This window comes from Oxyura jamaicensis, chromosome 1 (assembly GCF_011077185.1).
Source record: "Oxyura jamaicensis isolate SHBP4307 breed ruddy duck chromosome 1, BPBGC_Ojam_1.0, whole genome shotgun sequence".
Lineage (NCBI taxonomy): Eukaryota > Metazoa > Chordata > Aves > Anseriformes > Anatidae > Oxyura > Oxyura jamaicensis.
The window spans coordinates 162,914,568-162,940,484 of NC_048893.1; the positions used below are offsets into that span (position 1 = coordinate 162,914,568).

Here is a 25,917-nt window from a genome sequence, read left to right on the forward strand (position 1 = left end):
TCTGTTCACAGATGAAGTTGCAGTGACATGAAACAATATTTCAGTTTTCTTGTAACTGGTGTTTCTAAACAGATTAAACAATAACTGAGCAGAAGCTCAAAAATAAAATAAAATAAAAATCTCTATCTAGAGCACCTTAATTAAAATGTAATACTGCTTACCTCAACTATTTCTAGTCCTTATTTACTTAACTACTTTCTAAATTCCTCTCACCCTAGTATTGGTTTAGAGGCTTCCTTGAACCTTCTGCCATGTTAATTAACTCATTAGGAATTTTATATGAGATTTCTGTTCTTTTACAGTCATTGCCTCACAACCACCAATGAAAATACATAGTAGAAGGACTCAATTTTTATACTGTATCCACATGATAGAATGTGGTCAGCCATGTTTAGTATAAAATGTTGAAGACAAATTTTTACTCTATGAGGAAAGAGTTTGATTTCAGAATTTTGGAAAAGCACATTTATTACCAGAATTAATAAAAAAATATTTACTCGTAGTCCTACAGCACTCAGGCTTCACAGTACTAAAGATGTGTTTTTAATATTCCTTTCTGATACTCAGATTGTACTGTTGGATTATGATTAGTTAATTTACTTCCATCTCTAGTAATGTCTTAAATTTTCACGAGTACAGGAAAATATTTGTTAAATACCATGTAGATTATTTGCAGATTTATTATATTTCAATAGAAACATTTTAAAAAAAAAAGCATACAAATGCATATGATGATATTGTGCACTCATGTTTTTAGAGACCATTCCAGTTAATGGGGAGCTTTACTGTAGAATTATTGGTATAACATAGCTCACTTAGGTTCACTCTAACTATTTGGCCATGATAACTAAACATTTTTTTTCATTAATTTTCCTTATTGTTTTGAAAAAAATGAAGTATGCATTTGAGGCTTTGCATATGTGGTGCTTTCTATATATACTACAAAATGCTGACAGTGTAATGATAAATTTGCTTCTGGCATTGAAGGGCTGTATCTCGAGGTGACTTTTCTTTAGTTCTTTATTCACATAATGCCATTAGTATTGTTTGTTACAATGTAGGATATTTATAACAGGAAGCATCTGTGAAACAATAATAAAGAATAGTTTTCATAAAGCAGTTTTACATTATCCTTCTACCAGTATCTGATAACAGTCACATTTATCTGGTTGTAGGAACATTCTGACAGGTGTAAGGGATAACTGATTGATATAAACTCACTACTGCATGAAAATGAACCTTTTGATAAAGACATCTTAGTTAGAACTGATAAGTAAAGTACAGAGAACATAACTGTCTGCTATTATGTATCATTTTATTACCTTTATGTTGATCTTGATCTTTTAAATGGATAGTAAAGCATTGACAAAAGATGACTGAATATAGACATTTGTATAATGTACCTTTAGCAGGAGCATAATCTTTACATCAAGGACAAGTTAACAGGCAAAGGGCTCATAATTCATTAAAACAGAGACACTATCTAGTTCAGAACATGGAAAACTTAAACAATTCAGTATTCTAAGGATTCAAAATTAATACTTTTTCAATTTTTTAAAAAATATAACTGTTTAGATTTTGATGGATTGAGAGACGGATGAAAGCACTGGCTAAAATTAAAAATAGTTAACAAAATTATTTCCAGCTTTATTAGTTTCTAGAGCTTTTATGGGCATGTCCATGTTAACCTCTCTCTAATATTAAGTTTTGAGCAAATGGATGCTGTGAAAATTATTACTTCATCTATTAAGATAGAAATAATAGTGTTTGTCCAGTTGTTTTCTTAGAACCTCTTCTGTCTCTAAGTATTATTAATAAAGTATTCTGATATTTTAAAGAAGAAAATAAATGGAAGTCTATAATAATTAAAAAACTTCAGAATCTAGAAACTTGGTTTGCAAATATGTAGCCAGACAACATTAATTCATGTTTATTTATTTATTTATTTTTTAAAAAAGGATGTCCAGTCCTGTACACTTTAAGAGTTTCCTTGTTACTCAACACTTATAATTTACTTAATAGTCTTCTTAAACAAATACATTTTTTTCTTGTCTCAGAGGCTAGAACTGAAATTGCTCAGTACTAAGGTAGAAAAAATGAATAATCTAAAAATTAGTGACATTTTGTACTACCTCTTAACCACTGTCAGTATGTTGTTCAACTTTTATTTATTTTAAAAAGGTGAACTTGAGAGGAAAAATATATTTACCATTGCAGATCTTTATGAAATTTCCATCATTATCTCAAACTAATAAAAGTTTGATATTACTCATGCATGGGTGAACGTATATGTGAATGCCATGTTTATTATCAGCTCACCAGAACCTGATAAATTACATGAATTGTGTTAATCTGGTTATTTCTTTAATCTACTGTGTTTTTATTTTAAGAAAAAAAGAGGGGAAGGTGATTTTATGGACAATACCCTTGGTATGAGATTCATCCTTTCAGCTGCACAGTGAAAGTGTCCTCTTAAATCAATGGTAGAACCTGGACACTATTTTTAATCAAAGGGATATTCTGTCTTAAATGTAAAGGAATCTGTGCACATGATTAAGCAATTTCTTGAATGAAGGCCTTATTTTTTACCAGGAAGGTGTTTTATATAAACAATAGCCTGCGCTGTACAATTAAAACATGGTATCAGATTTAGCTTAATTAATGTTAAAAAAAAGCAAATGCTTGATCCTTTCTCTAAGGACATTAAAAAAAAATACATATTTTCTGCTATTCTTGATTAGTCGTGTTGTGCCAATGTTGAAAATTAGTGTTACTTGCCATAGTGACAGATTCTTTTACTTGAAATGTTGTTCCGCATATAGCACTTGTCTGAGACCAGTTGCTCACATGCTGGAGAAGTCTATGTAAATCTTGTATGCAAATTATTATCTTTTAATCTGTTTATGAATACAGCAAGGTTGAGGTAACAAAGGTCTGAAAAAATTTACATTGCATTATCTTCATTTTTGTGGGGTTAAGTTAAAACTTTCAGAGCATGCTAATATTAATTGTGCTTAATTTTCCACATTTTTTTATTTCATCTGAAAAATGGTGAAAAAAACAATTCTGAAGTGTGTGGAGTGCTCCTTTAGAAATGTATCATCACAGTCCAAGATAGTACGTCAGCACGTTGATGGAATTTGCATATATAAGAAACAACTGATCCACCTCATGTGACTCTTATCTCTATTACTCCAGAAGCCAGTAGTAAAATTTCACTCTCATCAAATGGCAGGAGAACTACGTGTCTGTTTATATAGGTTGTTCAACAGACTTTGAAACATTTTGTCATATGCATGGTTCTCATTATTTCTTCTCTGAGACCTCGATCCTTCTAATACATGTTTAGTATTTACGTGTTTTTTACTAGTTGTGTTCTGAGCCCAACAGAATTAGTAGTTACCACAAATTGGTAATATATAGAACCTTTTTTATTAAAAAATATATATATATTTTTATAACAAATATATATATATTTTACTTATGTATTTTTGGTCAGGGAGAACTGAGTTGATAAATTCAGTTATTCATATCATATAAACTATCATCACAGTGATACATGTAAGCTTAATAAACAGACTGAAGTCTGAGTGAGCAGGACAGTGGAATTTCTTCTTGAAATCATGGTCCCTTTAACTAAGGAGTGAGATTTAATAAACATGGGGATAGAGGACTTTGATATACATAGGTCCTTCCATAAAAACTAAAATTTTCTTCTAAAAGTCAAGTTAAAAAACAAAAGAAACAAAACCAAGAAAGGAACAAATTAACTTTTTACTAAATTTTCTAAATAGTATTCGCCTTTCAAAATAATGTTGAAAGTTTTATAAAATACTGGTTTGGAACATTATTGAGCCACACCTCTGTAATCCACCTCATCATCAGAGTACTGTCATATTTTTAAAGTGAAACTTCATGAGAAAAAGAAGGAAAAAAAAAAGAGAAACCCTGTAAAGTATAAATGAAAAGCAAACCAAAACCAAACCAAAACATTTTAGAATTGCTTAATGGAATTGCATCCTGGCACAGACCGAATGGAAGAAATGAACCTCTTCTGACCATTGTCTCTCAGTGTATTAGCTTTGGTGCTTTTTTTTTTTTTTTTTTTTTTAATATTTATTTACAGGTCTTGGCAATATCTGAGAGACCTTGTTTTCATTTCTGGTCACCACCTCAGCAAACTAATCAATGAGGCATGAACTGCTATCTGCAGAGAAAGAAATGAAAAATAAACCAGAGATAATCCTTCAGTTAAAAGGTTATTCTGTGCGATAAAAGCTATTTTGTTAATTTATTTACTTACTGGTACAGTGAGATAAAGTGACGGAACAATTAGGGAATTCTAGTTGAAAGGATTTAAAAGGGCAATGACGACTTAATATTTTAGGTTATTTGACTGACATTATAGTTAAACGGATTTCTTAAATAGTTTTCAGTGAGTTAAAATTCTGTTTGGTTCAATTAATATTTTCTACTTTCTCTATCAGTCATATCTTCATACTCACAAATATTAGTTAAGTTTATTTTAGTGTATATGATAATTTGGTTATACAAGAATAATCAGTTTTGTTTGTTTCAATAAAGTATCTGCAGTAACGTTTTTCCATATTTTATCACTATTTTTCATGTTTTCATATTTCCTGTTTTTCAAAGTGTACTAATGCATAAAACCTTTTTTGTTGTTGTTTTGTTTTGTTTTGTCCAAAATACTTGTAATGTATGTAATGTGGTAAAGGATACTAGTAGTTTGCCGACTATTATATGTTATTTATTTTGATTACTGAAACTAATTAAAACATATGCTAACATTCACATAGTTACTTCTGAGTTTAAACAACAACAAAAGTAAGAAAAATATTAGTAAAATTTGTACATAATGTTGCAGTAAGAGTTTTTGTGTCCATCCGTCCGTTCCCCTCCCCTTTTTTTTTTTTTTAATGTGTAGGGCTGTATTTTGGGATGCAATTCTTTTGAGTTACAAACAATATTATAATGATATATTTTGCATGAACATCTTGTCCAATTCACTAGTGTTTTGAGAAGCAGAGACTCACAGGGATATTTGTCTTCACCTTGTCTGTCAGCATGGTTTGATCTGTGTTTGAAGAACAATATTGAATGGTGACAAGCCTCTTCACCTTCTGGAAGTGGACAAGGCTTTGTATCATCCTTTACATGAAGACTAATGCACTTTTAACAGAGGTAATCTGTAACTGGTACTTTACAGCTTCAGTCATTTTGCAGGATTGAGGACTATCAGTACCAAAAATGTTCTGTTTTGCTTCTGGATAGTGCTTCTTTTCTTCTTCATGAAGATTGACCTTTCTCTTCCCTTTTTTCCTCCTAAATAGCTTCTTCTTGTTTCTCATCCTACTATTCTCTCTCCCACTTCCATTTTCACGGTCTTTTTTTTTTTTTTTTTCTTCCTCAGAATCATGAAATTTGCATTATTTTTCTTTTTTTCTGTCATGGGAATTAGAAGTACTACCTTTTGCTCAGTTCTGTTTTCTCTAGTTTCTTTCAAGTCTCTTTTCAAGAAATGCTGACCAAGGTCTAGCAAGTTAGAGGCCCTTTTTGCAATGTCTTGTTGACAGTCTCTTCTATGAGCTATCATGGGTATGATACAATTTCTACAAAAGTCAAAGGGACTTTTCTTTCTTTGATTATAAGGAAAATGGGTCATGCCCACTGTTGCCAATAGTAGTACAATAATGATGCTGGAAGACCATCAAGCAACTTTACTTTCATTTGAAATGCAGACAATGGATATTCTAGTAAATTCCTGTGCAACCTTTGCTCCATGCTACAACACAGAGGCTCTTTCATGTTCCTGATCTTGCGCTTCCATGAAGAGTATGTCATTGTCACCTCCTCTCGTTGCTCACTGCCTCCACCATGTGGAACTGGCTAACCTGCCACGCATCGCAGCCGCATCCTGTGGTTGCCCACACTGCACTGGGTATAGTGTAGACAATTTTGCAAAGAAGTGATTGAGTCAGAAGAGGTGGATGAAATGAGATAGGTTCAACATCTATCTGGAGCTAGAACTGTAGTGTTAAAACTAGTCAAGCCAACTGAGAATTTCTGAAAAAAGTTGGAAAAAATAACATCTAAAAAAATGCTAAAACATACTTGGAAGAAGAGAGTTGTAGACAAAGGCTGGGAAACTGCAATGAAACAGGCATCCTGTGATTTAGTAGTCATTGTGTGAATTTTGCAAAGCATCTAACTTATTCTTCCATAAACTGTTCTTGTTTCCACTTTAAAACCTGTATTTTTAATAGCATAATAATTCATATATATGTTAGCACCATTTTGTGCTAGGTGTTTTCCAAATACACTAGACAAGAGATTCCTCTAAAGGACAACTATCTGAAATGTCCATACAGGACACTGAAATGAGATATTACTGGTATATACGTATGCTAAAGATAGTATTATCTAACATTTATACTGCAATAATAAACTGCTAAATTTGGTATTCATTTTGTAGCTTGTACAATACAGCATTGCCTCTGTAAGTTGTCATTATTAGAGGAAAAGTCATGTACACACAAAGAGTAGAGGAGCACAATTTTAGGATAATTTGGCTGAAGTATTTCCAGTGATATGATTGCTAATGCTGCTGTAAGCCAAAATAAGCTTTAACAGGTTCTAGTTCTCAAGCAAGTTTTAGTGAGTATAACTCATTTTTTTTTTTTTTTCTAAAATCTGCATTTTACTTCTGCTCAGAGTGATCACACAGTAAGCTTGGATTACAATCTGTGCCTAATTATTGGGTAATTATTGGGGTAAGGTCTCTTATACTTCTGCCCTCCCATTGCAACAGCTTAATGGTCCACTTATGTGGAATGTGAGGACCAGCAGTAAGGTTGTCTGAGAAAATGCAAAAGTTGGTCAGCAAGAAGAGTAATATCACAAGTACTTATTCTGGAGAAGGACACTCTCCATCCTTGTTGAAGCTATTCATGTATATGGTAAGGAATGAAAGATCTATTGGATAAGGAGATAAAAAATGAGCACAAATCTGTGTCATGATGAAAAAAATTGAAACAGAAAAATTGAAACAGAAAAATTGAGTACTAATCTGTACTTAAATAAAGTTTTCACATAAACTAAGAAAAATCTGTAGATCACAGTCAGTAAATCCATCCCCAGTTGAATAGCCTTACTAATTTATTAACATAACATTTATTCTTTTCCTTTCTTTGCAGTTTAGTAAATCTGAGTCCCCTTTCACAGTCTAAATAAAACAGTTAGAGACAATTATCCTGACCTGCCTACAGGATGATGACTAGCATTCCTTTTCAGATTTGTACACCTCTACTGGGATCAAAGAAGTCATTCAGTGTATTTCACATTCTGAATAAATAGTTTGTACTTTAGACTATTAGGGACGGCTTCTCTTTCTACATTAGTGTGTTAAAAGAAAAACAGACAAACAAACAAAAACCAAAACCAAACAAACTAAATCTCCTGTAGCTGCCTAACATGGGACTAAGGTTTCTGTTATAGCTACAGACACATCCAGAAAGTGATTTCTGTCAGCTTAAAATAGATAACTTAACAGAGAAAGAAATAAGAAGATTTTGGAGGATGTCTCTCCAGAGAAAAATCACGAATGACCAATTTTGACTGAATCACTACCTTAATTCTGGAAAATTTGGGCTCATTTAGATTAATATTCTTCCTTGATTTTTTTTTTTAACCAACACCTGTTAATCAAATAGTTTGTGAAATGACTAGAATCTGTTGTAATAAAATTTTATGTTTAAAGATTATCTTCTTCATAACTTTAAAATGTATTTTACTTGCTCTTTGCCTGGATGCTTAAGTATAGAAATGAGCTATTCAGCTTCCAAAAAAACAACAGTATAAATTTGAAACATCATCACAGAAGTGATGGGAAATGGTGCCACATTGAATACATTATTTATCATGCTAGGATTCCAGGAATAACAAAAATCTTAATTAGTGAAATTAATCAATTATGTCTTCATACATTAGTTGCCTGTAGTCCCCATAAGAAAAAAAAAAAAAAAAAAAAAAAAAAAGTTTATTCTGTATTCTGTTATTCTGCCTTTTAAAAATGTGGTTATCATGCACTATTTCTTTCAAGCATGTAGAATAAAATCCCGATAATTTAATTAGATGTCTCATTCAAATGCAAATCATATGAAACTGATGGCTCAAATAATCTGTTTACTAATAAATCATCCTTTTTTTTTTTTTTTTTTTTTTTTTTTTTAAGGGACAGAAGAAGGTAGGGCCTTATCTGCAAATTTACTTTAGTACAGTATTATAATTATAAAAGAATAACAATATTGTTGTAAAGTCTGCCATTTAGTTCAATGGTTTTGGGTGCATTTAAGCTATTGAATTAATCTCACATTTAAACAATAGAATATAATACTTTAATAGCTTGCCTTTGCACTGGCTTGTGGGATGCTGAAATTAGTATTATAATGCACTGTGTATAGTTTCTACTGAATCTGATTGCTTTAGCAGCAGTCAGTTTGATAGTATCATGTTCCAGCTTACATTGCTGGGTCAACATAGACCCCAGCCATTAAAGGAGAAAGGTTCAGGGAAAGTTCACTTCTATTGTTTTACCATGGTTACAAAACAGAAAAAAAAAAAAAAAAAAAAAAAAAGGGAAAAAAAAAAAAGGCAGGAGAAATCCTGCGTTTGTAACATATTGCTTCCTTGGGCCCTGAAGGTAGTATGATCTTCTTTCCTCTTAAATTGAACACAGAAATACAAACCTTCTGATTATCTGTAATGTAGACAAAAGAATATTTTCTGATTGCTTTTAAGTAAAACACAGATGTTCTGCATTTACTGCTGATGTCATTAAACAAAATGTTTATATTCATTTAATTTGATCACCCAAACTGTTAGCATTTAAATTTGTTACTAGGTTACTAGAAAAATTAAAACTTCATACCGGCTGTTATAATACTGACTTTTGTTTATGTAATTTTCAGTTTAATTAACTCACGGCGATCCATTTGAAATAAGTATGTTTGATTTTTCTTTAAAATATAACCTGTCCATAGAAGCATTTTGTATTTATTGTGGTTATAATATAAAGAAACATTTTCACAAAAAAAGTGTGGTCTTTACTGTCAGTATATGTGTTTAACATTTATGGCAAGGTTGTAAACCACTTGTAAGATACCATTATGAAAGTGTTTAAACCTTAAGATTAACACATTGATTACATATATAAGAGCAAAGAGAGAAAAGATAAATGATTCTCTACAGCATTAGCATGTTCTACATGTGAACACTTTAAGAAAACTAATTCTGCAGCGGAGTACTTTATTCAGAGAGGTAACACTTGTAATGGCTTCAATATAGAATTAAATTTGTTACCTCTATCAATATGAAGAAGTTTGGTAAAGTAAAACATTATGCAAACTTTTGACTGAACTCTGAAGGTTATGACATGCATATGACATGACAACAATATGTTTTTATTTATAAGGACCTTTATGTACTTTATGTACTTTTTTTTTATTATTTTTTGCCACTTTTTAGATAAGTGAAACTATTTGTAGATCTGATTATTATACAAGTCAGAGAGATAATGGCATTCAAGACAGCATTAATTATGAAAACTAGCCTACAGGGGTGAGTGTATATTCTTCCAGAGTTCCCTGCCTCTATTCATCTTGAAATGTGATTTCATTAACAAAAGGAAATGTGCGAAGTTAGTACAGGATGAATGTATATTTTAATTTAAGATCTTTGGGGAACAAACAGATAATGTTGTTGACTTAGTATATGTCATTTAACCTTCCAAGATGTTGGTGCAAGACTTATGCTCTTAGGGTCTGTCTACCCAAAGAGGTTTACAAGAGAGGTTGGTGGTCATTTGAAGAAGTCATCTCATTACACCATTGCTATCAACAGAGTTGACATTTGAGTCTTAACAATAATGTAAAAATAAAAATAAAGTAAAAAATAATGGAAAATACTTGGTTGTTTGACAAATGTGAGAATTAGGACACTTCAGAGGGTGCATATGAGTACTAAGTAAACTGTATTACCCTGTTTACCCTTAACTACACTTAGGATTCTATGAGTCTAGGTTTGAAATGCATTAACAAATGACATTTTTTTTTTTCTCAGTTGTCTATGGTGCTCATTTTATTATTTCTTAAATGACATTTTATTTATTTATTTATTTATTTAATGTAGACTGTATAATGACCAACCTTACAGATCTCAGCTGTGTCGTGGTGCTGAGACTGGAGATTTGTCTTTTGCGATATATTATTTGGCAAGAGAGTCACAGAAGCTAGAGCTGACCCATCTACATACTATGCTTTTCTCTACCTCACTAGAGTGGTGGATAGGCTCACAATCCAGTGGAAGAGATGATGGCAAGCAGTATTTGCAAACAATGACAAAGTCTTGGATTGTCTTCTTCTCTGCTTTAAGGTGAGGCCACAGGCCCACAACACTTAATAGCCTTGAGAATATCAGTCTAGAGACTGCCATGTGTGACAGCACAGCATTCGATGTGAAGAGTCTCTCCTTTCTGTGGAGAGTTTGCCTAAAGAGCTGACTATGTGAGAGAGAAAGCTTTTGTGAGGACTAAATCAGGCCCAGGAGTCTAAGGCATGTCTTCTCTCTCTCTCTCTCTCTCTCTCTCTTTTTTTTTTTTTTAAATAATTGAATAAATGGGTAAATTGGAACAGACTGTACCACTGTACCACTCCTTTTGCATATACTTGGAAGATGCTGCTTAAAATTTATAAAATTTTAATCAGTTTTAAACCTCAGTTTAATAAAAAAGCAGCATTAGAAACGTATTTTCCACTTCAGTTCTATTAAACAGAATATATCTGATACCAAATCAAGAAAATTTAATGAAAGGATAATTGATTATGACACAGTTCTTCTAATTTGCTGTTTTATTACTGTACCCTGTTCCTCAGATATTTTAACATTTTGAAAAACTGCATAAAGACACTGCCCAGTTCAAATTTGGGTGTGCTTTTTTATCAGAAAGCTATAAAGTCCTGGAAACATCACTCTGGTGATGTTTCACTCTGTCTGGTGATGTTTCACTTCAGTCCTGGAAACATCACTGTGGTGTTTCTGAACAGGATAATGTCTAATTTGATTCTCATTCTGTCTTCCATTCTTTCTTTTCTAAGAACTTGATCCATTACCACAAAAAACAAGAATTGTTCAGTTCTGCCAGAACTACTTACCTACAACACAGAAAACATATAATTTTGTCAAGAAGCTTGTTCTTTCTTTATTATTATCATCTTTAGGGCTGTAAAGCATGAAAGTTCACACAGATGGAGTTATCAGAATTACAAAGAAATAATAATAATAACAACAACAATCATCAGCCTTACCAGTAGAGGATACATTTGTCATCTCTGTTATCAAAAACATGATATTTGTAATGCTTAATAGGAATGACTGATTAATTTCTTAGTGTTTCCCTAGAATAGCATATTAATAGCAGACTTACTTCTGATAGGATGAAATTTACATTTACTTTTTTAGAATTTGGAAATCTTGGATTGATAATGTCCATTTTCCAAATTGCTATAATACTGCTGCTCACTAGGGAAAATTGTGCTACCCTTCATATGGTTCTAGATGTGGCTCTACAAAGAAAATGGGAGATGGCATATGGGTGAATGTTTCTGTTTCTTGCCTTTCACTAGGAGAATGAAATATAAATTTATTTTACTGTATTCCATACTGTATAGAGACATAAAGATAGACATAAAGGCCAAGCAAGGCTGCCTCTAGACTTAGAAGACTGGAACAGTGTAACAGACCTAGGATCTTGATTTCACAAAAAGCAAAATTTTGGGGACCAAGTATACAAATCAGGGATTTTTCCTTGAATATGCTACAGTTCATTTCTTCCACTTGTATCCATATTTGCTGTATTTTGGAATTAAACTAGAGAACCCATGAGGATTTACTACTTAGAGGGTACAGGTAAGGATAACCAGCCCTCATACGTCTCTTGATTGACGTGAAGTTTAAGTCAATAGGTTGTGTTAGGTGTTGTAAGTTTAGGACTTAATGACATCAGATAGAACACTCACAGAGTATGTTCATTTCACCAGTTGTACAGTGCTACGCAGCATATCTTATTCTGACCCTTCATCTGTTCAAAGAAACATGTCATTTTAATGCTTAGTACTCATCTAGTAAATCTGTATTTATTCTTAGGTGCAAAATGTTTTATTTAATCTTTTATTTATTTATTTATTATTATTATTTGTAGAGGGTGTTGTGTGTTACCACCAATCTTTCATATCAGCTATGCACTTATAGCTGTACAGACTAATGGAGAGTCTTTTCAGTATTTCATATCACTACCGTGACTCTCAAATTTACAATGAAAGTCACTTTTAAGCTTTTGTTTAGGTGATTCCAGCAGTTCCTTGGAAGCATACAGTTAATGAGTGTGGATTTTTGGAATTATAAATAAGGTGCATAAAGGTCAGTGAACATTAACCACAGTCTCTGGCAGAAGCCAGAATAATTTTTTTTCGAGTATAAATATATATATATATTCTTCTTTAAAGGGCAAAGGGCTTAAGATTTAGGCAGCTTCATTAAAAAGGTGACAGTTCACTTGTTTCAACATTTCATGTGAAGAACTGTGGCCAATTAAGTGATAAATGCATTCAAATATTACAGTGGATACACTTATATGATAGTACTCCATTAGAATAGCATATTAGTTAACAGATTGTCACTAGTACAAAAATATTTTCACAAAATAATTACACTTTATTCTTTCTTATCTGCGCTTAAATCAATATTGAAATGTTTATCTAGCTTTAATACATAATGAGCACCAGCTCTGTGATGCCTTGAGCCATGGTGGTCTTATCATAGAATCATGGATAGGTGGTCTTACCATAGAATCATAGAATGAATTGGGTTGTAAGGGACCTTAAGGCTCACCTAGTTCCAACCCCCCTGACATGGGCAGGGACACCACCCAATAGATCTGGTTATTTAGGGCCTTGTCCAACCTGACCTTGAACACCTCCAGGTATGCGGCATCCACACATTCTCTGAGCAACCTGTTCCAGGGCCTCATCACTCTCATAGTAAAGAATTTCTTCAGAATAGCTAATCTAAATCTCCCCTCGTTTAGTTTGAAGCCATTGTCCCTCGTCCTGCCACTGTCTGCCAAAGCAAAAAGTTGCTTTTCATCTTTGTTATAAGTCCCCTCTATTGAAAAGCTTCAATAAGGTCACCCTGAGCCTTCTCTTCTTCAGGCTGAACATGCCCAGAGCTCTCAGCCTTTCTTCCTTCCTATGAAGTGCTCCATCTACTTGATCGTCTTCATGGCTCTCCTCCAGACCCTCTGTAACAGGTCCACATCTTTCTTGTGCTGGGGGCCCCAGACCTGGATGCAGTACTCCAAGTGGCTCTCACAAGGGCAGAGCAGAGGGGGACAATCACGTCCCTTGACCTGCTGGCCACTGCTCTTTTGATGCAGCCCAGGATGGAGTTGGCCTTCTTGGCTGGAAGCCCACACTGCTGGCTCATGTTGAACCTTTCCTCCACCAGAATCCCCAAGTTCTTCTCTGCAGGGCTGCTCTCAAATGAGTTCTTCACCCAGTTTCAATGAGTTCTTCACACAGTCTGTACTCATGTCTGGGATTGCCCCAACTCAGGTGCAGCACCTTGCACTTGGCTTTGATGAACCTCATTAGGGTCACATGGGCCCATTTCTTAGGCTTGTCCAGGCCCCTTTGGATGTCATTTTCAGCATCCTCAGACTTACTGAGAGCTATGTAGGTTTTTTTTTTTTTTTTTTTTTTTTTTTAATGGAACTCAAAACTCAAAATGGCAGGTGCCACCTGGTATTTCCTGCTGGAAAACAAATCAGATACTATTTTTCTAAAGAACAGAAATTTTTTAAATGAAAATATTCACTCACTTTATGTATGGTTATACATGTGTTCAAAAGAGAAAAAAGAGTGTTGTTGTATGGCCCAGTTCTGCTTTGATTCTAATTAGTTATTTGTACATGCAATTATCTGATTTATGTTCACAAATTTGTAATTACATGTGCAAGTTATATGCAGAGATGAATGCAGATGGTTAGAAAACAAGCCTTTAAGCAGGGCTGTTCATTCCAACTAAAGTTCATACATTTAAATCATCATTTCAGGCCATCTGCAGACTCTAACAGACATAACCACATCAGTTACACTTGCTTCACATAAGGAATAATCTCAGCATTTCTTTCTTCCTTTTTTTTTTTTTTTTTTTTTTTTTAAGAAAAATAACACAAAAGTTTATAGGTCTTTTAGATAGTACCATTATGGATCAAACCTGACTTTCTGGCCTATTAGCGCCATGCTTGACATTCTTGTAATATACATAGTAGTTGTTTTGAGGGCATGTTTTTAGAATTGAAACACTAATGGCAGATGAAAATGGTTGAGGAAAAATTAGGCTTCGCATCTGTTATAGTTTGGTGTTTCATGTAGGTGAATAACACTGTTAGAAGAAATCATTTAGCTTGCATATTTAAATTATGGCTGTGGTGTATGCTGTAAGGTCAAGTGAAATGAGCAAATCATCTATTATAACTTGTCAGAAAGAACATGTACTTTAGAATGCTGCTATTTCTACACTTCTTTCTTTTTCTTTGTAGTTTCATGAATCTGAAAAGTTAGCAGTGTGAATAGAGGAAATAAGTCAAATTTTGCATTTTTTTCTTGTTGCTATTGCCAATATTCCTAAATAAGGATCTGTAGTGATGTGATTTCCATGCTGTTTGGGGGTAATTTGACTACTTTTTCTGATGCAATGTTTATATTAAGTAAAAATATATATAGTTTAATTTGTGAATGATTTTCATTTGATAATTATAGTTCATTGTTCATTCAGACTTATTTCATACTATAGATTCTATAGCTGTCCTCATCATGAGCTTACATTTCACAGTTACTACATAATTAGAAGAGATAGCATACTGAAACGTTTTAAGAACTTTCAGGCAGACCTAGTATTTCAACTAATTAGATAAAACAGTGAACTTTTTGGATTAATTTACTTCTGACATCATAATTCTGCCACCCAACAGAATTAGTCTAATTTTTTATCTGTTTTTCTCTTTTCAGTAGATGACTTACAGATCTCAATTTCATTAAGAGAACAGTGATACTACAGTAATAATTTAAACTTATGTACAATCACAGCTGCATTCAAAACTTATACTTTAACAGCTGGATTCCTAAGTGGTTTTATTTCCTTTCTTGCCCTTTGGGTCATTCATATATTCAAGTAGTATGGTCAGTCAAACAGATTCTTTTTCTTAGATTCTTTAATTGTGTTTGTAGCGTGACTTCTAGCATCAAGTGTGAGCTGACAGGTGGTGCTGGGATATATGTTCTTGCAGTCTTGTACCTTGCATCTTGGACTCTTGTATCAAGAATATTCCCAGTGTTGCCAAAATGCAGAGTAATTTTAGCTGCAGTGTTGAGGAAGATGAAAGTGGCGTGATATGTACATGACTTGTCTGTTAGGAAAAGAAATAATTCAACAAGTTCTTCTCTAGCTACCAAAAAGCGTACCTCTGTAGTCCTAACTAGTGCTCATGTATTACTGAAATACATGGTTTTGGAATGGCATACAGAGTTCAATATATTTTGTGCCATTTGGCTTAATTAATTGTACTCATTAACTGGCACCTCATTTCTGATCAAATACCCATTTTGGTAATTTTGGTTTAAAAATAACACTAGGGTGTTCTGTTGCTGCAATGTAGTAACATTCCATTGGGATGCTTTCTGCACTACTCAGTCTTGTAGCACAATCTAATTCTTTTGAAGATCATTCGTATGCTCCTTTGTCAGTATAACAGATCTCTGTATTTGTTTTTATCAGCATTGTTTGCTGTCTCAATAAATCTTTCTAATATATCATGAGTTCAACACTAATTATTGTGTGAGAACATTTTCTGTTTAACTGTGAGAAGAAAAATAAATTTAAGGTAATTGCACTGAGAGTTTTATTGTTTTATATGACTGCTACACATAAAAAGGACATAGTGTGATTTCGAATGTTTGTTTTAGTAACAGACACAATAGATGTATGGCCAGTCACAAACTTGCATTCTTTTGCTGCGTTCTTGAGTGGGATTACAAGGTAAAAACTCTTAAAATAGTAAAATATAAGGTTGGGATCATTGTACGGCGTCATTTTTTTTTGGTCTTTAAAATGATAGTTCAGTGCATTAGAAATATTTATGAAGGTTACTTTGGCAAGAATATGTATTCCATCCAAAGGAATTAAATTACACAGAAGGTTTAGCTGGTCTTTTTGGACCTTATTTTTCAGGACTGATACGCCCTTGGCTCATGTCTTACTAGTGTGTGTGAAGGCTGCATGTATGACCCTGAGAGCAGCATGGATGCTATCACAAAAACAGAAGTACCTTGTATACCATGGAGGAAGTGTCTGCTGTCTTTGGTTACAGGTTGTCAAAGGTTATCCCTCTTTGCATCAGGTCAGCCAGTAGCCTCAGGGTTTGACATCCTCAGTCCTATTGAAGTGGTTTTGAAGTCCTATTGAAGTGGTATTGCAAGCACATAATAACCACTTCCAGTGGCTGTTTACCTAAATTTCATTGAACCAACTCCTTTGAGGTCAAAAATTCTGTGTCAGTCTGCTGGCTTTGAAGCACTGAAGGGAGGTAGAGCAACTGAGAAATGAAGCCTAGATTTTCAATATGTTCCTAAATGAGATGCATAAATGCTGATGTAGCTAAAATTGATATTGGTATTCAAAGCTGTTCTAAGCAGTTCTAAGAACATAAAAAATACATTAAATAAATAAATCAAATGCTTTTTACACAGTTGCTGCCTAACACCTCCTGAGTGTAGCTTTCCCTCAGCCCCCACCCCAACATTACTGATCATAAAAATGCCTGGCTAGTGGGAGCTTCACTGCATCATGTTTGCTCAGTTTCAATTGAGAACAATATTTTTTTTGTGCACAGACAAGGTTGAAAATAAAGCCATGCCCCTAAATGTAGAAAACTGTCTCTGAACTTTATCAGTTTTGGCTAGATAGGCAGTTTGCCTACTTCGAGCTGCTTAGGGTTGCTGTTCTTTTTAGGGATACTTCATGCATTGAACAAAAATAATTTTAAAGAATGAAATTTTGTTCGTCTAGAGATAATTCTACACAATTATTCCTCAAAGTCAAGACATTGGAAAGATAAAGATCTAATAATAGTACTGTCTTAGCTCTGTTGCACACTCTTTTGTGGTATATGTTTGGCCATACAATGCCATCTATAAAATGCTAGTAACATGGTCTGAGATGTATATACTATTCATGAAGAATTTAAGCTATTTTTGAGCCAGAATTCCTTTCTGCTTAGAGTTTTAATAGAAGTCAGTGGGAGGTCTATGTGTCTAAGGCTTTAAAGAGTAAGACCCTTAAGTTTTGAAGCCATGGCTATCTTCTGGCAGATAGCAAAAAGTACAGAATGAAAAGTCTGCTTACTTTTAGACTGCAGTTACACCCATTTATATTCTCCCTTCACCTCTTTCCACATGATTGTGCTGGATCAGATCTTCTGCTGATTACATCTCCTTTTAATTGTTTCGCAGTATCAAAATAATTTATAGGAGCAAACTCACAGTTTGATAATACAACTAAAGGTGTATAAAACTTTATAATCAAAGCACAACATTTTATCAGTTATTAACCACTGATTCTTCTATTTTTATTCTTTAATTCAACTCTCAGTTGTCTAGATTCAGTAACACAGGAAAGATACAGGACTGCTATATGTTGACCAGAAGACCAAAAAAGAACTATTCTCCCTCTGGAGAACTTGCTGTATTTTAGGACAACATTATCTCAGTTGCTTCTCATGTTTTACACCTATCATGCCAGTCACTGTGAAGAAGACATATATACCTTTCCTTCAAAGAAGAAAATACTAGAGCCATAGTATTGTTTGAAATACTTGTGAGAGTTAAAGGGAAGAATTACAAGTCTCACAAAAAAATTGATGGATTTAATTTCAGGGTTTCTGGAAAGAGTTCTGAATATCTAATAAGCTGATACTAATTAAGAAAACTATTCTTTCCCTCTTTGAGACTTACAAGATTCATCAGTCTGCACCTTTATGTCCCCTGTCACATAATTGTATATTGTAAATATAAATTGTGGTCATAATCTACAAACATAAAACACAGTTGTCTGTGGGAATATCTTTTAAGCCCTGAAAAAAAGTGAACATGTTGATACAAAGCTTACACGAGCCTATATAAGGCACAAAATTTTTGAGAGCTAAGTGTGTTTAGGTTTTTCACTTCAAAACTGAGTACTAAGTTAGTGACATTCAGTCCTGTAGCAAGTGTTCATTTTCTTCCTTAACATATGTTAAAGAATCTCATGCATGAAAATTTGAGTTTTAGAGAGGAAAAAAGTCTTACTTACATATTTACATTTATAAAAGCAAAAAGAGTGGCAAAGTTTATATTACATTTCATTTTTTAATGAAAATCAAGGAACTGGTAATGTCTTTCCCTTGGACTTCTTCTCAGCTCTCTGAAACAGCTAATCATTGTGCCTTCCTTGAGACTTTGTTGGAATTGTATAATTTCTACCCTCTCTAATTTAATCCTTAAAGAATGAAACAATAAGAAGGAAGACCACCTATGACTTCCAGATACTTGTCTGTTTCTCCTGCTGTCTTCCTGCAGAGTCCCAAAAGATTCCTAGTCTTCTCTGTACTATGACCTTGGGTATTCACATATTGACTTCTTGTGTTTTGGCAATTCACACTGCTTACCTTACCTCCAAAAAATCCAAACTATAGTCATCTTTAAAAAATGAAAATAAGTTGACTTTGAATAGTTTATCCATTGGGATAATAATCACTACCTTAAGTCAAGCGTGTCTTTAGAATAACCAATGTTATAGTTCTGATGATTTTATTCAGATAAAAAACCAAAAACTTACAACATCTTTTATGTTTATATAAAAGCATAGATGTTAAATCTAAATTTGAGAGGGCAAAAGAAGAATTATCAATAGGCCGTTGGAAGAATGACTTACATTGCTCTGGCATTTTAATATATCTTTTGCATAAAAAATAAGTGCATACCTGTATAAATTATATTTTATTTTCATGCTGAAGACAAACCATCTGATTTTGATGAGAAGTAGGAATGTGAATACTTTGAAGCAGGTTTTTAAGAGTTTATCATATAAGTATAAAAATGATAATGAACTACAAAACAACATGCAAGCTTTCAAACTATAATCAGCTAATTTTAAAGTAATTATATATTTTTTCACAATTTGGTAATGATTCAAATAAAACTCTTGCAATTCTTACTTCTTATAGTTTGAAAAAAGATCTTGTAAAATGGTAATATTTCAGTTTATGAAGTTGGTTAGTAAAAAAAGTATATAACAAATAAAATATTAAGACAAATATTGTTATTTAATCAGTTAGTGTGGACACTCAGGTTGTGTTTTGTTTAACCAATCAGCGCTTTACTCATTTTAATTGTATACTACATCAGCTCCAGTAACTCTAAATCAAATCTTCCAGACTTTAAGAAAAAAATCTTACATTGTTTTTTTCCACTTTGTCATAATGAAAAGAAAGGTTTTTGTAAACAAATAAGTCTTTTTATAGTAAACTGGAGTTGCTGCTTTGTCACATAATAATTGTATGAGGATAAAACAAGTTTACTTCTCACAAATTAAATAAAAAAAAATTAAGTAGAGTGTAATTGGGAGTTTAGAACTTCATACAAATACTTTACGTATTCAGTAAAGTTTGTGCTAAATCACAGGATAAAGTTGTGCTACTGAGCTCATTTATGCTTTTGAGTGCAATGACCTTTTTGTGGAGCATCACAGCCAACTTGATGTAGAAGGTGACCCAAGGAAAAGTTTTGCCTTTGGTATTTCAGTATCACTTACCTATAATTTATTTCTGATATTTGTTTGCTCAGTCTGTCCATGGGTGTTTTCTCTTCTTTAGAGAGGGGTTGCTTTACTCTTCTTGTGTACATTTGCAAAAATTACACCAATTACAAAGTAATTCTGCCTTTACTATGACTGTTTGACAGTAAGCAGTAATTCATCAAAGAGAATCTTAGCAGGGGTGAAATTACCATTTTTAAAAAGACTTGGAAGTCATTGGTACATTGTGCATAGCATTCTGCTTTTTTATTTTATTTTATTTTATTTTTATTGCTGAGTCATAGACTCGTAGAATGGCTTGGGTTGGAAGGGATCTTAAAGATCATCTAATTCAAAGCCCCCTGCCATGGACATGGACACCTTCCATTAGACCTGCTTGCTCAAAGCCCCATCCAACCTGTCCTTCAACACCTCCAGGGATGGAGCATCCACAGCTTCTGCGGGCAACCCGTTCCAGCGCCTCACCACCCTCTGAGTCAAGAATTTCCTCCTAATTACATAAATCTTCCCTTTTTTAATTTTAAACCATTACTCCTTGTCCTATCATTAGTCCCTCTCCAGCTTTTCTGTAGGTCTCCCTAGAGTCTTCTCCAGGATGAACAACCCCAACTTTTTCCTATGAAGGTCTTCACAGGACAGGTCCTCCACCCCTTTGGTCATCTCTGTGGCTCTCCTCTGGACTCATTCTAATACATCCATGTCTTTCTTGTGCTGGAGGCTTCATAGCTGACCGAAATACCCTAGGGGAGGTCTCACAGGAGCAGAGTAGGGGGGGGGATATTCACCTCCTTCAATTGCGTCCTTCTCTTCAAGGCTGGTGTCAAGACATTCTCTGCCTTGTCTGTATTTGTGCTTAGTGTTGCCCTGGACCAGAATCAGGACCTTGCACTTGGCCTTGTTGAACTTCATAAGGTTCACACAAACCTAACTCTCAAGTCTGTCCAGATCCCTCTGGATGGCATCCCTTCCCTCCTGCGTGTTGACCTCGCCACACTGCTTGGTGTCATCAACAAATTTGCTAAGGATGTGCTCAATCCTATTGCCTGTGTCACTGACAAAGATGTTAAACAGCACTGGTTCCAATACTGACCCCTGAGGAACACCACTCATTACTCCAACTGGACATTAAGCTGTTGCTGCAACTCTTTGAGTGCAGCCATCCAACGAATTCCTTACTGACTGAGTGGTCCATCCATCAAATCCAATTTAGAGATGAGGATATCATGGGGGGCAATGTCAAATGCTTTGCACAATCCCAGGTAGATGATGCCGGTTGCTCTTCCCCTATTAATGCCCATTGTAGAAGGCCACCATATTTGTCAGGCATGACCTGCCCTTAGTGAAGCCCTGTTGGCTGTCACCAATCACCTCCTTATTTTCCATGTGCCTTAGCATAGTTTCCAGGAGGATCTGCTGGTCACAGAGGTGAGACTGACTGGCATGTAGTTCTCCAGGTCTTCCTTTTATCATTTTTAAAAATGGGTGTTGTGTTTCCCCTCTTCCAGTCAGTGGTAAAGACCCTTCCTTCCCTTGTCAGAGAGTTCCATACTCACATCAAGCTGTGATGTGAGAACAGTGCATCAGCATTAAATGAAGACATCAAAGATGTCTTACATGGTGGCATTTTTTTGGTGTTTGAATATGTTAGAAACACACCATTTAAATCAGATATTTTTTGTCTATAATTTTTATTAGTTTTATGTATATTCATGGTATGTTTATTTTTATTGTAAATTACAAAGGAAATTTCAAAGGAAAATGGAAGACACTAAATTTGGTTCTGTGAGGTGGAATAAGACAATATTATTTTGCCTACAAATGTTTTCCTTGTAGTTGTAAGCATATATGTGATGATTTTGTTTTTATAAAAGAAAATGAACAATCCCCAAAACAATCAAAGAAATTATCAAGCTTACAATTTTGATAATGACCTCAGCTCAGGACATTAAGTTGGGAATTAATGATTAGTTAAGGTTAATGATTCAATGCTTTGAGTCATTAAACTCTAAGAAAATGCCCTATACTTTGATTGTTTTTGGTTTATTGAAGTTAGGTTGTAAAAGTAGCAAAAAGAAAGGTATTTCCAAACACAGGGGGAACAAAAAATATAGGTATGTTGTTACCTGCCTCCTTCTGCAGTTCTGGCATAGCTAAAAATACTATTATGCTTAATAACAGTTTTGTTACTATATAGGGACATAAGGAGCAAATTTTTCCACAGTTTCCTTTTTTTTTTTTTTTTTTTTCTTTTAAATATATATTTTGAAATGAATGAAGAACTGCAAATGTTTGGAAAAGCATAGGTTAATACTGCAGTGTTACAACTGGATATCACCTTTTCCTGTGAAATCATTCCAAAAGGTCCCCCGCCTAAATAACCATTTATAGGATACTGCAATAATACCTTCTTATGATCTATATGTAGGAATACAAGCCTTTGGTTATGCATTACATGTAGCAGATACATACTTGCATCTAAGTGGGTAATAAATATTTTCATTGTAATCTGTATCTGATTTGTATGCTACTTACAGAGTCCAGGAGATGGAAAGTTGTGTGGGAGAGCATTTAACTGATGGGGTGTGTTTAAATCTGAAGCCCTTTATTTTTCCATACTGGACAGATGTAAGCTGCTATGTTGGCAGTTGCTTAACAACATCTTGCAAATAATTCTGAGTTCTTTCTGACATAAAGTAGTATATTTAGTATATTTAAAGTAAGGTAGCTTAGCGAGATTTTCACTTTAAATAGAATAAGGGTTAAATGATAACTTGACTTATCTTTTAAATGACAAAAAATAAAGAAATTGCAAGACCTTTTCACACATTAGATATGTATTGTCATTTATCATCTAGATATCAGGCTGGCAGTGTGAAGTAATAAAACATATCATCGAAAAATGTGCTATAGGTCTGAATCACTCTTTCATTCCACCTCCCAGCTAACTGTAGTATTAAATCAAACAAGCAGAACATTTCCTTAGGCAGCCATTGCCTTTTAATTTCCTGAAGAACCTTAAAATATCATTCATTACAAGTACTACACATATTTGGTTTTTAAAAGTCTCATAAATCAATAGCAGGCTGACTGTAATAATTATTACAAGTTAGTGCATAATTTTCGTGCTGAAGGCTGCATGCAGAACTTTAGCATATGCAAACGAGGCAATTCAAACTGTGTATAGATATTAATATGAAGAAGCAGGTAACGAGGTGCAGGCTATGAATTATGCATCAAGAGTGGCTGATCTTCAATGAGGAAAATGAATTCAGCATGTAATCTAATTAGTGATGGAAGTCTATTACATCTAACTGCAAAAGCAACCGTCCTTGAAACAAATTTATTTACAGTCCATGTTACCTCTTGAAACAACTTTGAAATGATGTGTAAGACAACAGCTTAATTGTAAAATTTTTTTGTTTGTTTGTTTCAGTTCTAGACCGGGAAGGCCTCCTAAGAGGACTCAAAGTGTCACCTCCCCAGAGAATTCTCATATCATGCCACATTCTGTCCCAGGCCTAATGTCTCCTGGAATCATCCCGCCAACAGGTAGGATTGCTAGGAACACCTTGACACAATCAACCTTTTGAGTACTTAGCTTATATCCACCTGCTGATAAATTAACAGTGTAGAAAACCAGCACCCAAATATTACAAATGAGTTCTGATATGTAATGTTATTGTTATATAAATATGTAATGGAAATTTTGGCCACTCAGTACTTTAAAATACAAATGATAGCAAACTATAATCCTTTACAATTTTTCCCCTTTACTTTCTCTTTATAAACAAAAAACCCTTTAAAGCATTATTTTCCTTACCTATCACTAGGCAATGATCTTCCTATTCATTTTTAATAGATTAGATATCTTCTTTTTTTTTTTTTCCCTGCTTTGCTAAATTAGATAATGTCATCATGAATATAGTTGCCTGAAGAACTGCGATAGTTAAAATAACTCCATATTGCACACACATCTTCCTTAATTTTTCATCCTGAAATTCTATTTTTCATGCAACTCCTGAGGCTTTATACTAATGTAAAGTTCAGCAACAATCTCTTTCTCAAATTACTATTTTCTTTTGAAAAGTTACTATATTATCTTCTATCAGTGACTTGCTCCTAGACACAGTTAAATTAGGACAGGCTGTGTTGCATGTAGGAGGTGAATACAGTCATCTTCAGATAGAGGCACCTAACAGTCAAGCTGTTGACCTCAGCGCTTCATTCTGTCTTCATGTTACAGATGAGTTAAAATATCCCACTTGCTTCAGTAAAGCTCACCTGAGTTTCTACTTCTTCCCAGTTGTTTCCCATTTGTTTGCACAACTCAGGCTCTAGCAATGATGTTCTCTTAAAGCAGAAAAAAGATAGTAACCTAGATAGATTAGAGAGAATGATCACTGAGGCTTGGAGATTGGATAGATGGGTAGATGTCTGAGTATGTGCCCATGATCAGGTGTTTATTTAAGTATGAGCATGATCCTTGGCATGGTTTTGGTCATAATTGATTAATGCTTTCCTAAACAATGCACAGCTCAGGAAATATTACATGCCAGAAATTGCTGTCAATTTGGATACAAGTTTCTTGTCTGGAGGATGGATGAAAGGAAGAGAGTTTCTCTCTCTATACAAAAGTGTCTTGTCTTAGGACAAGAGAAGTGCTTTACATAATAATATAGACACATACCTGAAACAGTTGCATTATGAGTTTACAGTTTATTGAAAAGCTAAAGATCAAGAGGAGTAATAGAATGAAGTCAGACAACTAAGTCTGGTAAGAGAGAGGTATGAAATAAGCAGAGTGAAGGAGGGATGGGACTGAAAGTATAGTTGAGCATGAGGGGATGTCAGGCAAGTAGAACTCAGTGGCAGCCTGGGCAGTTGTGACTTGAGCCAAAAAAAAAAAAAAAAGTGTGTGTGGGGGATAAAAAATTATATAGATGAAGAAATGCGTGATAAAATCTAATATAGGAAAGAGAGTTCACAGAATCATAGAATAATTAAGGTTGGTAGAGACCTTCAAGATAATCTGGTCCAACCATCACCCTACTTCAAATGTCACCCACTAAACCATGTCCCTAAAGGACAGGTACGACGTTTCTTTGAACACCCACAGAGACGGTGACACCATGACTTCCCTGGGCAACCCATTCCAATGCCTGAGCACTCTTTCTTAGGAGATATGTCTCCTAATTTACAACCTAAACCTCCACTGGAACAACTTGAGGCCATTCCCTCTAGTTCTATCACTAGTTACCTGAGAGAAGAGGCCAACCCCCAGCTCCCCACACCTTCCTTTCAAGTAGTTGCAGAGTGGAATGGAATAAGAAAAAAGGAGATAGGGTATATGTGGGGAAAGAACATATTTTTTTTTTTACAGGGCACAAGCATATTTATGGGGAAGAGATCAAAAACTGCAGAAGCAAAAGGAAATTATTGGGGAAAGTAAGACAGCAAAATATCAAATAAAAAAAAGGGATATGAGAGGTAGAAGGGAGATGATCTGGAAGAATGAGGAGACAAATAAGGATGCCAAAAAGAAGGAGACGGAAAAAATACAACAAAAAAACTTGTCAACAGAATCATTTAAGCTTCTAGGAAAGCAACTTAAAACCAAGTAACTTAAAGCAACCTAAAGTATCCAATTGCTCCTTTGTCCTAATAGGCTAGTCATAACAAGTTAATGATAAACATACAGTACTAAAAACATAGATCCAATTTCTTAGAATGTCAGCTGCAAAAAACAGATGTAGATCCTTTTAAAATTAGGATTAAAAAAAAAAAAAGAAGAAAATTCAAAATGAAAGACAATATGTATATATAATACTGTCATTCATCAGATCCTTCTAGGATGATAATGCTTTGTGGATCACTTGCAGAAGAGGAAAGGTTTAAATTATATAGCTGCAAAGTTTTAACTGGTTTCACTTCACA

The 25,917-nt window shown here is 34.1% G+C and overlaps 1 protein-coding gene across 8 annotated transcripts in view; it reads left to right on the forward strand.

Annotated features, from left to right (window-relative positions):
* Positions 1–25,917, forward strand: part of DACH1 (dachshund family transcription factor 1) — a 386,987-nt gene that overhangs the window by 129,141 nt on the left and 231,929 nt on the right. For all 8 annotated transcript variants that reach the window (XM_035320813.1, XM_035320794.1, XM_035320822.1 and 5 more), the window contains exon 2: positions 23,417–23,532. In XM_035320813.1, coding sequence (XP_035176704.1) covers positions 23,417–23,532 — 116 coding nt within the window. The remainder of the gene's footprint in view (positions 1–23,416; positions 23,533–25,917) is intronic.